The sequence below is a fragment of the Eubalaena glacialis genome, chromosome 2 (assembly GCF_028564815.1).
Source record: "Eubalaena glacialis isolate mEubGla1 chromosome 2, mEubGla1.1.hap2.+ XY, whole genome shotgun sequence".
Lineage (NCBI taxonomy): Eukaryota > Metazoa > Chordata > Mammalia > Artiodactyla > Balaenidae > Eubalaena > Eubalaena glacialis.
Window position 1 is genome coordinate 102192218 of NC_083717.1, and position 14693 is coordinate 102206910.

The window sequence follows — 14693 nt, forward strand, 5'->3', positions numbered from 1 at the left end:
AGAGAGATATCATGAGCAAAAAGTTCTCATGAACAAGGAGGGATCTGAGCAGATTCTCTTAGGATGGGTGGAGTTTTTTGAAATGAAGAGGAGAAATAAGGGAATTCTAGCCCCATGGACTTATTTTGCAAAGAGTATGATAAGTTTAAAGAGAGGTGGCTCCTGAATCATCTGGCATCAAGAAAATCTTATTGCAAATACATAATTTTCTTTATTTGCTACTGAATTTTGGTACTGGTAGCACATTGCTCTAATATGTCGATTGCCTAGATAATGGGTGTATTTCTTACATATTTGAAAGAAATCTCTTTCAGTAGTTATGTTTTCTCCCCCTTCTCGCTCCAACACTATAGCTAAATCATGAGACTTATTGCCTAAAGAGGGGAATATATGGCCTAGGACTCCCACCCAATATGAAGAGGAACTAGAAAGTCTCTCCTCTACTCGAGGAAGGGGCCAAGGAGAAAAAAGGAGGAAAAAAAAGGGCCAAGACCTGAAGCAAGCATTTAATCTAAATCTCCTTTAGAGGTGAAACCCTGGAAGGCAGTTTAGGGTTAGGTTAGGAGGTAATAAAAATGTTCAGAAATGCTGGAAGGGGGGACTTGCAGGGCACCAGCGTTCACTCTTTGCTTCGTGGGCAAAAGCCTTAGAAAAGCCCTATGTTCAGCTGCTGCTGTCCAACACGTCACTGAGGGAGGACTCTAAGAGAGAGTACAGAGTGTCTCACATGCTGCTGGAGTGTAGAGAAAGCAAGCAGTTTCCGGATTCCCCAGAGGGTGCAGCACAATCCAGAAAACTGGTGGGGAGGACAAGGCTTTTGTGGATCTCCAACGAAGCCCTGCTTCTCCTGAGCCATGGCCCCTCTGCCCAGATTCTTTTCCCAGTCTGAACACCACCCTTACCTCTCCCTACCTGGGGAGCTTTTAAAAATGCCTGTGTCAAGGCTCCACTCGAGACTATTTAAATCAGAACCTCCAGGGGTTGAGTCCTGGTGTCAGATTTTTTTTTTCAAGTTCCCAGGTCATTCTACTGTATAGCCCGGGTTGAGAACCACTGCCCTAAATAAAGTCTAGTCACGTGTTTGGATTTAAGTTAAACATCACTTCCTCAGGAAAGCCTTCCCTGGTCAGCCACAACCTAGGTCAAGTACTCCGTTATATATCCTCCAAGCAAACAACCAGGACTTCTCCTTCTTGGCATTTAAAATTTGAGTCATCGTTTGTCTCGAGTCTGCCTTTCCCTGTAGACTACTATGTGAGGGGAGAAACGTTTCTGCCTTGCTCACCCAGGAGCTTGGTTCAACCACACACCAACTGGGACACAGTTTGTGTTCAGTAAATGCCTCTTGAACAAAGGCTCGCCTTTACTCAACCATGGGTGTGTGATCAAGGCTCCAATTCATGAATCTGGTAAGAGAATTTTTGCAGGTGAGGACTCAAACTAGCCCACATACTTATAGGGCTGTGATTTTAAATGGGCTCATATTTTTGACAGTTTCACTGTTTTTATCTTCGAGATCATGGTGTCATAACAGTTCAGCAGGGTCATCATCACCATTGCAACCCTGTGTGGTCAACATTACTATTCCCGTCTTGCAAGTGGAAAGAAGTTAAATAACTTGCCCAGGTCCCTATACCCTATTGTCTGGGCGCAAATAATCGCAAATAAGGAAAACCCCTTTCAACAGGATTCCTGTTTGTTTGTGCTGCGCTCTTATTTCTGGCTTGACAGCTGGTGGGTACTCCACGGGGATTTTCTGGGGGTCTCCAGTACCAGTGCCTAGGGCCCAGAGTGTGATTTCCTGCCCTCCTACACCATTATAGGGTGCAGGCAACACGGGGCCTTAGCTATATAAGGATACCATAAATACTATATTCTTTAAAGTCACTGTGCCCTGCTTGTCCTGGAGAGGCAGCCTTGTGTGTGTGTGTGTGTGTGTGTGTGTGTGTGTGAGAGAGAGAGAGAGAGGGAGAGAGGGAGAGAGGGAGAGAGAGAGGTAGAGAGAGGGAGAGAGGGAGAGAGAGAGAATATGAATGTTTGGGGAGGTGAAATAGGGTCTAGGTTCGTCCAGGAGAAGCCCAATCTTAGCTGTGGGCTGGGGAAAAGGACCGCCCCTTCAATGCCTCCATCCCAAATCCCAGGTTCCAACATTCACAGGCCTCTGGGTCGTTATCCCACTCAGACTCTTGGAGCATCTTGGGTTCAGCCTGGGTGACTTGAACCAAGACCCAGAACCGCGCCTCGAGTGGGCTCTCGACGCCGGTGGCAGCGGCGGAGCCCCCTCCCCCGCTCGCACATCAGCCCCGGCCGCCGCCGCGCCCCCGCGGCGCCCTGCCCCGGCCTCCGGGCCTCCGGCCTCCGCTCTGTGCCCAGCCCGAGAGACGCAGTGAGGCGGCGCCGGGGAGACGCGGGCAAACGGGACGCGTCTCCTCTCTCGCCGGGGCCGCTGGGGCCTCAGAGCCGCCGTCTCCAACACGCGTTCTAGGTACAGGTGGCACAGCCTTCCGCGCCCGCAGGGCTTCCCAGATCGCGGGGGAGGCTAATCTCGGGTCTAGATCTCCCAGCCGCAGAGCGGGTGAAACCGCTACTCGACTTCTTCCCATTCCCTCAACTCCTCACCCCAAAACGCGAAATCCCAGGCCGGGCAGGACCCGATCACCTCTGCCTCCTCCCACTGCGCTAATCCTGCGAGCGAGGGAGGCCTCCGCGCCGAGGCGGTGGCTGGCAAAGGGGAGTGGAAAGGGAGGATGGATGGGGCCGAGGGGTGGGGTGGTGATGAGGGGGATGTAGGAGGGGGTGTCATTTTCTTTTTCTTTCTTTTTTTTAAAAAAGTATTTCTCTCGCGAGAAACCGCTGCGCAGACGATACTTGAAGAGGTGGGGAAAGGAGGGGGCCGCGGGAGCCGCGGCAGAGACTGTGGGTGCCGCAGGCGGACAGGCGGCCACAGCTGGGACAGCTGCGGGCAGAGCGGGGCAGCGGCTGCAGCGGCCAGGACCAAGGAACAGCTGCCGCCGCCTCGGGACCCGGAGCCGCCACTTCTCCAGTGGGTGCAGCCGGGGTCCCGACAGGGGTCGGGCGGCCACCGGGGCTGGAGCTTCAGCCACGGCGGCTTTTGCGTTTGCGCCGCGCTGAGGGCAGGGACAGGGACTGGGGTGAGGGGCTGTCCCGGAACGTCCAGAGCTGGCGCTGGCCCTCCCCTGCCTGACAGCTTCCTGGCCCGGGGCTCCCGGTGCCGGGCTCGGCGTCAGATGCTCGGGGGGCGGTGGCAGTGCCCGGAGCCGGCCGGGGACGGCGCGGCGGGCTTCCAGCCCCGCGGCTTGGCGGAGAGGACAGGCTGGGGAGCTGGGGCGTCAGAGCGCGCATCGTGCGCAATTTGTGCTAGTAAAAAATAAACCCAGCGAGCTTGCCCCAGGGTTTAGAACTGCTCGGGACATGGGTACTTTGCGGCGCTTTTTTCAGGCGGCGCCCGGGAGGCCGAGGGGCTGGCTGGAGCCGCTGCCGCCGGGGGCCTGGGCTTTTCAGCCAGCTGTGGACCAAACGGTCTTCACTTACCCAAAGTAACTGCGCCACGCGCAGGCGGCGCGCGGGTTGGGCTCGGGAATGGGGACCCCGAGGCTTCAGCATCCCGAAGCCCTAAATGTCTCCCCCGCTTCGGCGATTTGTCTGTTGCAGCTGGCAGGGGCCGCCTGAAGTGGGAGCAGCGCCTGGAGAAGGCGGGAGGAGCCCGGCCCGGGGGACGGGCGGCGGGAGAGCGGGACCCCGGCGGCGCGGCGCGCTCCAGGGCGCAGCGGCGGCCCCGGACCGAGCCCGGGGCGCGGCGAGAGGCGGCGGGAGCCGGCGGCCGCTCGACATCATGCGGCGAGGGGGGCTGCTGGAGGTCGCCCTGGGATTTACCGTGCTCTTAGCTTCCTACACGAGCCATGGGGCGGACGCCAATTTGGAGGCTGGGAACGTGAAGGAAACCAGAGCCAGCCGGGCCAAGAGAAGAGGCGGCGGAGGACACGACGCGCTTAAAGGGTAATGGAACGGGCCAGCTTCTTGGGTGTGGGTGTCCCCTCCCTCTTCTCCCGAGTATCAAGATCCAGAGGAACTGACAGGGTCGATTCTGGACAGTAGAAGGATCCTTGACAAGACCTCCTGGGGGCACCTTAGAGATGCAAGGGTTATCCAGTTCTCGCCGCGTTTGTGGCTAAACCACCTTGCCTGTACGCTTTAAGGATTTCTGCCCCAGAGGAGAGGTCATGGCTAAAAGGAATCTTGGGCCATTGTCGAGGCTCATTTTGGGAGGCGAGAAGGGTTCTTTGAGGAAGAAGGGGAGGAGCTGCGACTGGGAAGAGGGGCAGCCCAACCTTTCCCTTCATACCAATTCCGGTTGTGTTTAGGGAAAGTACTTGCCTCGTGGGCATCTTTGTAGATGCTCTGTTTGTAAGGGAGCAAGGAAAGAAAGGGGTTTCAGGGACAGACAGTCAGAGAAGACACATAGTTAACGGTTGGTTCTCCTCTAAGTTATACTTGTTAAAATTAGGGACTCAGTTTTCAGATGTCTACACTGGAAGCAGAGCAGGGCAAGTGTTTCTGAGAAGTTGTTTTGCGGTTGTTAGAAGCTCTTTATTTCATCCGGGCAGTAATGCTGCTGTGGCTGGCCTTGAAGGAGTGTTTTTAACCTGTCGTGTGTGTTACTCAGATGCAACTGAGCATTTCACCAGCTTCTCATGCCCCTATTACAGAAAATGTTTCAGCAGAAAATATTTAAATCAGGCAGGTTGACTCTATAAGGATGGCCAGTTCCCTGAATTGAAGAAGGGTGGGAGTACCCATCCCCTAAAATTGTTCAAATTGAAAGGGAAGTATCTCTTTCTGAGAGTGTTTAAATTCAAGCCTCCAGAGAAGCAGCAGGATGGATTATAAATGACCCATTTTGTCTCCTTGGAGGATCCTGTAATGAACCTAGACAGTAAATACACAGAGGTTTCTATTAAGTTCTTACGATTCTCATTGCTGCTCTTTTTTGAGTAGTTGTGTAGTTTGATTATATGACCCTGAGTGACCAAGTGATGGTATCCACTTGGATATTTGGCTGGACATTTCACGTATTCTTTTTTGTTATGGGCTGTTTTTATTCTATATATGTAGTGAAATTTGTGTTTGTATGGCCCAAGTATGGGAAGGAAAAAGTACAGTAAACTGAACGGACCAGTTTTTGAGTCCTGCTCTAGATCTGGGACAACATGATTGTCAGAGCCAAGCACTTAGGCCGTGGTGAAATATGCATGATTTTCTGACCCTAGGAAATAGTTATGATTAACTTAGTTCCATCTTGGCCTTTGTGGAAAATAAATCACGGATTCCAACAGTGCTGGAAAGGAAATTTGCTTATCATGTTAAGCCTGATACTGATCAGGCAGCAGACATGTCTTGCCCTGTGTGCACGGCCCATGGCCAGTTCAGTAGATGGACTGAAACTGATTTTCACCCGTTCTCAAAAGGACCTGATTTAGCCTAGCATTCTTCCTTCAAAAAATATATTTCTGCCATATATATTATCTTAATAGCTAAACTCGATGGCATTGCTCCCATAGAGAGAGAGGAAGTAGGGGTTTAATTCTGTGGATGAAGGTCTGCAGGGAGACATTAGGCCTAGCCAGACATTTGTCTCGTCTCTATGTGCTATCACCAACCAGCGTGTTTCCTCGGGAGGCCATAACTCAACGTGAAAACAGAAACTAAGCCTTACTTTGTTGCTTAACAGGCTGTCCATGCTTTTACTCACACCAGCTCTTAGTTCTTCTGGGTTTTACATTTTTTTAAGATTATAAAGAAACACTTCTCTGTGTTATAGTATTTGGTCACTAACGTGGACGTTACCTTATTGCAAACTCTTCATAAAGCCTTCCCCAAAACATGGTATTAATAGATCAGTAATTATGAGTGTTCCTAATCTCATGTTATCTATGAGATTTTGCATACATATGAAAAGTTTAACAAATAATTATAATTAACCTTTATAGTATAACAATATATATTAATATGCTATAATAATGAACCTTTATAATATAAAGGTTTTTATTTTTATAGTTCTTATGTTATCTAAAATGTTATATGTATATAATATATGTATTATATACATATACTTGGGGTAAAAAATAAAAATTTAAAAGGATATACAATTAAAAATATTTAATTGTAAATACCTCTCAGACACCATTGTCTTATGTATTTTTCTAGAAATAGTATAAAACATATCCAAATATATATATATATATATAATATATATGTATATATATACACACACAGATAGATATGTGTGTGTATCCTTTTTAATGCATGGAATATACCATACATACTGTTCGAACCTTGCTTACTTTTATATATCTTTAGTGCATCCATCTATCAACTCATAGGGATCTACTTCGTGCATTCTCTTGGCGTATAGAATCCCATAATGTGGCTGGAACATTTCCCTAATGATGGCTCTTTAGACTATATTAAATTTTTTGCTGTTACCAACATTCTTCTACTTGCATGTTTGTGTACATGTGAATATTTATATGTAGTATAAGTTAATAAAGGAAAATAGAATTGCTGGATCAAAGGTTTACCCATAAGTTTTAAACAAATGCCAATTTTGATCTTAAATTTGAATAGCCTTTAAGATGTATTCTCTCTGCTTATTGCTATTACAGTCTCACATGAATAAGTCTTTTAACCACACCGTGCTGTATACATCATCAGGAAGAGCAGTTGTGTGTTCCATTTTTCCAGTTATTGCTTAAAACTTCTACTTTTGCTAGTTAAAATATTACCAGCTTCAGAACTAACCTCTCTGACTACAGTAAAACCTGTTTACCATTTTGATGCACAGTTTATGAAGTGAAAGTGATTTGTAACCCCTAAGTCCGCCTGATGCCCAGTTGGTGGCAGCAACTTTCAGCACCTCACTAATATCTTCTCTAGGTAAAAGGTGCTTTAAACTCATCAGTGTCTTCCGTGCGTTGGTCTGGGCTCTCCTACAAATTACTGCCTTCTTCTCTTTCTCTGATGTGACAGGTGACCACAGAATTTGCCTGGGTATTCTTCTTCTTGGGATATGTATTCTTTTCCTGTCAGTTCCTTTGCGTCCCAGACTAGGGATCTGCGTGGTTTTTCCCTCTTTGGGTGTGTAGTCCTAGCCTGTCTTTCTCTCCTCCCATCCTGTTGCAGGTGTTCTTTTTTTTTTCCCTTCTCACTGGGCAGCAGACGTTGTTCCACAGTGGAAACTTAAGCATCCTCAAGTTTCTTCCCAGCTTTCGCTGTGTTTTCTTAGAGTAAATCGCCAATTTCTGTTTTTACAGGAAATCCTTTTTTTAATGGAATGAGTGTGGTCCCCAGTCACTCTGAAAAAATTGCATTTCTCTGTATTTTGAAATGAGAGTTTTGCAAGTTTCAAAAACGTTTTCAAGTAATAAATGTATAGTAGTTTTTGTTTGCCTGGGCACTGCTTAACATGTGTGAGATGACTTTATGAGAAATAATAAAATCCTAGCTTTATTGTTTGAATTTTAGTTCAGAAGAATTTTTCTCAGCTAAATTCTTAACTTCTGTGATTAGGCAAAAAGTGTGGGAGACAATCTAATTTAAAAAAAACACATAACTCTACTTGAATAGCAGTACTTATGCACCATTTATTTATGTTTGCCTTATTGCTTTAGCTCCCAAATAAGGAAATATTACAGTTTCCCATCAAAGGGAAAAATTCTTTAGAGTGAAACCTCCTTTGCCCAAATCTCTGATAAGATGGACTGAGAACTTCTATGCTTATTGCCTGGCTTATAAGTGTATGAGACTGGTTGTATTTCACACAATTTGTCCCCTTGTGCATGATTCCTTTTGGTCTTTGTTTATTTGTTTATTTTTTTCCAGGGGTCTTGTTACCAGAAATACACATGGAACAGTTCATACACAGGATAGATTATGTGATGACAAACTCAGAGGGATTAATTACACAGACGTCTGTTATTAAAATAAAGAACTTTAGCAGGGCACACAGAAAAAGTTCTGTAGACTTCATAAAGTCCATTTTACTTTATAAAGAAGACTTTAAGACTTCACCCAAAGTCAGATGGGCTAATAATTAAATATGGGGAAAAACTCCTGCACTGGTATGGTTTGTCATTTCATTTACTGAATAGATTAAGCTAAAATATTGCAACACCATTAAAAAAAGATATTCTTAAATAAAAGGTTTCAGCAATTCCACATTTTAAACAAGAAGATGGAGACAAAATATTTATTTATGGGATTTATTTTGTAACATTTAAGACATAGAGATTATTTACAAAAATGCATAAGTTGTTGGTATCACAAATTAATTTAAACATATTGATACATCAAGTTATAGTGAAATGAGGTTAGGGATGATGGAAATGGCAGTACAGACATCCCTACAAGCTTATTTGGAATTTTTTAAAAAATAGTGAAACATTCCTCTGTCTTCTTGTATAGCAGGTACTTTAAAAGATTATAGTATTATGCTACTGACTCTAATCAAGCCAAATGCTGAACAAATTATTAGGATACTCACACATAATTTGTTTGCTTTTTCCTGCAATAAACCAAACAATAAGCCTAACCAATTTCTGAATTTCAGCCTTAATTTTCAAGGTGAAAATAAGATTTAAAAAACGTTTTCTTGAAAGAGAAAAAAACTGTATTAACAATTTCTTTGTGTCTAGAAACTAACCCAACAAATAGGCCTATTCTAGAAACTTAGAATTTTGTTCCATGAAATTTTTAAAGAAAGCTGAAATCAGTAACATATCAGGCCTGAGTTATATGGCAGGCATATGAGAGTTTAATATTTCAAGTTTGTTAAGCTTGATTTTCCCATTAGATTGTAAAATCATCAAAAGCAAGAATCCTGTCATAAGCATTTTAACACTAACTTGTCGAAGCTGGGATTCAAAGAATTCATTAATTCAAGAAGCCTTGATTGAATGCTGTCTTGAATTTAGCTTTGTGGAATGCCAGAGACATAGCACCCACAGCCTGGAGAGGCTTAATATTTGGTAGGAGAATCAGATGCATTACAAAAATCAGGAGGCAGCAGAAAGGTATGAAAGGGCATGGGATCTAGGAGTAAGTAAAAAATAAATAATAATAACATTTGTAGCAGTGGTAGGTGACGATTGGATGGCATTTAGGTACCAGGCACTCCTCTCAGTGTTTTACATATTATAGCTCATTCTATGCTCATAACATCTCTATAGGGTGAGTCCTTTTATTACCTTCCCTTTACAGCTGTGAGAGCTGAGGTACGCAAAGGTTAAGTTTTAAAGACAAATTCTTAATATTAAATTTTCTTTCTCCATTAATTTTAGTTATGGTTTTGGTTTTCATTCCTCTGGACAAAAACGCAGTACTAAGACTTTGGTAAAATTCCACTTAAAATTCCTAATATTCCTTCATGCTAGTTCACAAATCCCAGGTATAGTTAATAACATAGTAATATAATATTTTGTCAAACAAGAAACTTTGATATTTCTGCAAAGACACTAATAAAACACAGAAGGACTTATAGAATGTCTGAGCTGTGGGGTCTTTGGATAGCACGTGTATTTTAGTATTATACCTTGAACTTTTATTGAGTGTGGTAGGTAACCATCACAGGCACCCTCCGTCTGCATTGCCCATGGTTCTGAGCTGGAGACATTCCTCATTATGTCATTCAGACTCTCTTCCTCTCATGTTCCACATGCGGAACTTCTTTCAGAATAGAGTTGCAAGAGATGTTTCTCTTTCCAGGGGAAACTGGTATGTGTCTTAAGTTTTCATCAATATGATGAGCTATTTAATTCTTTCTGTGTCATTTTTCACCTTGGTTGTATCCTATGGGAAAGAATAGCAAGCTCTGGTATATCACTCACTATTGCACTGTACATATATTATTCATTTAATACACAGCTCCTTTATGAGGAAGATTCTACCTACTTGCCCATTTAACAGATGAGGAAGCTGAGGGATGCAGTTTTTCAGTAATTTTAGTTATTCCTCCAGGGACATAAACTAGTAAGAGATAGAGTTGGGGAATCTGGCTTCCTAGTGAGTGCTCTTAACCAATATATGTTAATGATTCTCAATTACAATAAATCCTATATGTGGTAACTTTCTTTCTTCCACATTCTTGATACCTTCATTTCACCAGAATCTTCTGCCGTTGCTGTGGAGAAAGACTCAATGTTTATCGAAGGCAGATGCAGTTCTATGACTAGGGACGCATCATTGTGGGAACGGGATTTTTCAGAAAAGACTTCACAGTGAAAGTCTGTCAGGGGTCAGCAAACCGTGGACCAGACTGCCTGTTTTGTAAATAAAATTGTATTGAAACAAAGCCATGCCCATTTGTTTACGCTTTATCTATGTCTGCTTTCACACATAGTGGCAGAGTGAGAGTAGTTGTGACAGACAGTAGGGCACCGCAAAACTGAATTATTTGCTGCTTGGCCCTTTACAGAAAAGGTTTGCTAATCTCTGGTCTATGTGATAAATAAGTGACTAGTATTACTGAGAACTTCTTGAAGGCTCAGTTTTTGTTTGTTTTATCACTAGGTATACCTAGGAACTGGGCACATGGTAAGAATTCAGTAGACAATTTTTGAATGTCTGACCAATTTGATTGATTGACTGGGTAAGGTAAATTATATATATATTAGAGCTTGGAGGAAGTATAGGAGAGAAATAAGGAAAAATTTGAGTGAAAAAGGCATGAAACAAAAAGGATATAAGGTGTTTGGGATTGAGGGACATTGAGTATGATGGGCAGGGTTTGCACTGCATGGCTTCGGGGGGCACGGTTCATAGTGTAGCCTATGCAAGTAGTGCCCCCTGAAGGTGTGCAGCATGCAACCGTGTGTGTCTGTCCATAGATTGGGGTGGGAGAGGGACTAAAGGACACGTGATGCTACTATCTGATTGTTGTGAAAGCTGAGGATGGTGAGCTAGTAAAGGATTCTAAGATGGGAACACGATCCGATCTCTGCCACTTTGGCCAAAGTGTCAAAGGTATATGGTTTAGCGAGTAGGGAGACTAGAGGCAGGGAGATTTGGGAGGCTAATATAGGAGTCAAGTCATGGTGAAAGTGGGTGATGGCCAGAGCAACAGCAGTGGAGGGGGTGAAGAGGAGGCTCGAGTGGCAGCATGAGCAGTACTTGACCACTTGGTTGTGAGAGGCAAAGGCGAGGAGGCACCTAGCGTGCTCCCACGTCCATATACTTTGAAACTTATTATATGTAAGAACATTATAGCATCATTAATGAGAAACTAAAGAGAGACAAAGTCATTCCTAGTCCCTCTACTACAAGGAAACAAGCTGTTTTTGTTTGTGAGTGTTTTGGTTATCTTATTGCTATGTAACAAATTACCCCAAATGTAGTGGCTTAAAGCAGCAATAATTTTATTATTTCTTATGATTCGGGAGGGCAGGAATTTGGACAGGACACAGTGGGGAATCTTGCCTCTGCTTCCCAGAATGTCTGTTGGGTCTAGAATGAGTAAGATGACTTCTCCACGTGTGTTTCTGGTTCTGTGATCATGGACTGGCACCTGTGGCCCTGTTTACTTTGGTGTGGTTGGTCCAAATGGATGGACAGAGGAAGGGACGAAAGGAAGCAGAGAGCCACTTGTCTGGCTCTGCTGGGGGCCTTACAGGTTTTAAAGCTATCTCCTATGTGATCTCCTGCCTAGGCCTGCCCCTGGGGATGGGGCCACTGAGTGTCTTCTTGCCAATGGGGAAACTGAGCCCCAGGTGCAGCTACCAGGCCTTGTTCAGGGTAAGTGTCAGTTGGGGCTGGATCTTGAACAATAGCCTCTTGATCTTTGGTCACATGTTTTAACCCCATATGTTGTCCACAGACTGAGTTGAATGGCTAAGAGCTGGCTGGAAGGGCTTAAGTGGGTTCAGATGTTATCAGGGTTGGCTGGGTTTCTTGGTTCTCCTGCACAGAGTCTCAGATTGTCTCCCTTTCCATGTGGACCATCCAGCAGCATAGCCAGACTTTTTACAAGGCAGCTCAGGATACCAAGAAAACAAAAGTGGAAGCTACCAGACTTTCTTCAGACAGCCTAGTCTGAAATTCCATGCAAGTCACAGACCTTGCTCAGGTTCAAGGGCATGGACTAATAAGCTCTGCCTCTTGATGGAGGTGAGGCACAGCCTATGTCTGCAGGGAGGGGAGGAATTTGGGGCAACCTCTTTGGAGATTAGCTGCCACAGTGAGGCAGCGGGTTTTTGAGAAGGATAATCAGATGTTTCAATTCTAACTTGATCGAGTCTGATTGACTTAGTTTCCCATTGAAGATGCTTCATTGTATTTTGCTTACTGCAACCTCAGAATGCAAAACGCTACATGAATAATGTATCTCTGTGATCCTTTAGATTCATGTTAAGGGCATTGTTCTTAGTTTGCATTTAAAGAACTCACAAACCCCAGGAATAAAATCATAGTTCCTAAAAAACTGGCAAATTTTGTTTTTCCAAATAAAAGAATTATAAAACTCCTAACTTTCCGCCCATTTCCTTTAGCCTCTAAGAAACTCAGGGACAAATTTAATGCACAGTCACTTAATTTTATTAATTTAGGTATCTGATATGTTTTACATTCCTTCTACGTGGGATTTTACTTTCAATTTCTATTAATAGCCCCATTTCTATATATCTGTTGGTATAATATACCTCAGAAACATTTTTTTTCGGGAATCAGAGATTATAATTAGTAAATAAAGATAGATGTGCAATTGTCAATAGAATTGGTATTGTAGTGAGCTGAACTAGATTATTTTTTGTGTAAATGGAGTAGCCACATTGTTAATAGAATAAAATTGGGTTAGGAATACAGTCGTTTGGATTGTAGATCCAGAGCTCTATGATATCAAATCCTAGTTTTAAGTTCTTGTGACTTACCACTTTCTCAAGTGGCTTTTTTTTTGTTGAAGTTATCACTGAGTCTATTTATTCAGCCTCCTCAGAGCGGAAGGGAGAGAGGAAAATTCGCTATCTCCACCATTCCCAGCCAAAGATGTATTCCAGACGGCAAGCAGGCTCAGAGCGGGGGAACTGTGCCGTTAGACAAGTGATTTGGTTCAGTGTTTTGAAGGGTTGTGAATTCCTAGACCATCAGTCATACTTACATTCAAATATAAGTATCCAAACACATCTAAGTCCAAATATAGTACAACCATTCTATGATGTTGGTGTTGGGAGGCAAGATTTATGTCGGCTCTATGGACGCATTATGTCTGCTGTTAAGTTCGTGGTTTTGAACTGAAGTGTAGTAAAACCTCTATTAATAAAGAGATGTATTCCAGAGACAGGCTTTTGGTTTTTTTTGTTTTGTTTTTCTGTTTCTTCTCCTTTTCCTTCGTCCTCTTCCTCTTTTTCTCCTTCTTTCTCGTTGCCATTTTCTCCTCCTTTTTCTTTTTCTTTTTCATCACTGTCGTCTCATCTTCTTTTTCTTCTTCTTCTTTAACTTCCTAAGCTGAGCTACAAATAAATAAAATAGGGATAATAAGAATATCAAATAAGGGTTAAACATTAAGAAAAAGAAATTCTAAATAAAATATTCATTTTTACTTGGGGGTCTTGGGGTGTTCAAAAAGAAAACCAGAGGTAAGGTTTTTGTGAGGGGAGGAAGCAGAAAGATTGAGGGAGGCAGGAGGAGAGAGTTTGGAGAAAGTTCTGGAGTGGAGTCCCATCAGCCAGTGGACCTGGGCTGGACGGAGAAGATGCTGGTGTCTGACAGATACTGATGACAACCACCTCAGTCCTGGCCACGTTGGTACCAGGCTCTTCAGGAGACCGAGGGCTTATGGAGGAGAGGCGGGACATGAAAGAAAGATGCTTGGAGGTCAGAAAAGATTCCTGTAAAAACATTTAGAGGAATATAATGGAAAAGCAGGTTAATCCATCATTTATTATGAACTGTGTATATGGTGCCATGTTGTTGGGTGCATCCCCTCTCCTCATGGATAATGGTTTTTTGCCTGCCATTTCCCCTTCCCATTTGGTGCTAATTTATGAGATCGTGTAATCAGACCCTAATAGGTTGGTGCCTTTGGTGAGTAACTTTTAAAGACTCTTCTTATTTGTAGATGTTGTTTTGTCATGACTCCGATCTTCCTCCATAGTCAGGCCATCCATCTTTACCAAAATATTACAAAATGGTTGGAGTGGCACAGACTTTAGAAATTTATAGATGCTGAAACTGAGACCCAGAGAAAGTTCGTTAGAAAGTGCTCAGGCTTCTTATTTTCTCCTCGACTTCATAGGTGTGGAAGCTGAGCCACACGGTGGCAAAGGCGGATTTAAGTAGAAGTGTGTCATTGGGTCGGAGATTATGCCTCCTATTTGTCTCCTTACCCTAGAAAGGGTGACTGATATCTGCAAGTCCTCAACTGTGCTGCAAATAAGCAAACTTCCTACATCATGTGGACATGAACATTTTTCTTGTTCTTGTTTATTGGGCCTTAGGCAGTGCGATCAGTCTCTCAGTGGGCAACCCTGATGGCAGGCTGCGCACTGGAGTTCTAGCTCCACAGTTCTACCTTGCTGTCAGTGGAAGCCTCCAGATTAGGTGGGGTTGAGTGGGATGGGGCTTTTTAAGGGAGGTGATTGCTAGTGAGGGTTGTAGGGAGGGCATGGGAGAAAGAGAAGTGGGAGTCT

At 43.9% G+C, this 14693-nt stretch overlaps 1 protein-coding gene across 1 annotated transcript in view; it reads left to right on the forward strand.

Moving 5' to 3' along the window:
* The first annotated feature begins 2885 nt into the window (after positions 1-2885).
* The window catches only part of FBN1 (fibrillin 1), a 250589-nt gene continuing 238781 nt past the window's right edge, over positions 2886-14693 (forward strand). The window contains exons 1-2 of the mRNA XM_061180331.1: positions 2886-3043; positions 3673-4017. Coding sequence (XP_061036314.1) covers positions 3854-4017 — 164 coding nt within the window. The 5' untranslated portion in view covers positions 2886-3043; positions 3673-3853. The remainder of the gene's footprint in view (positions 3044-3672; positions 4018-14693) is intronic.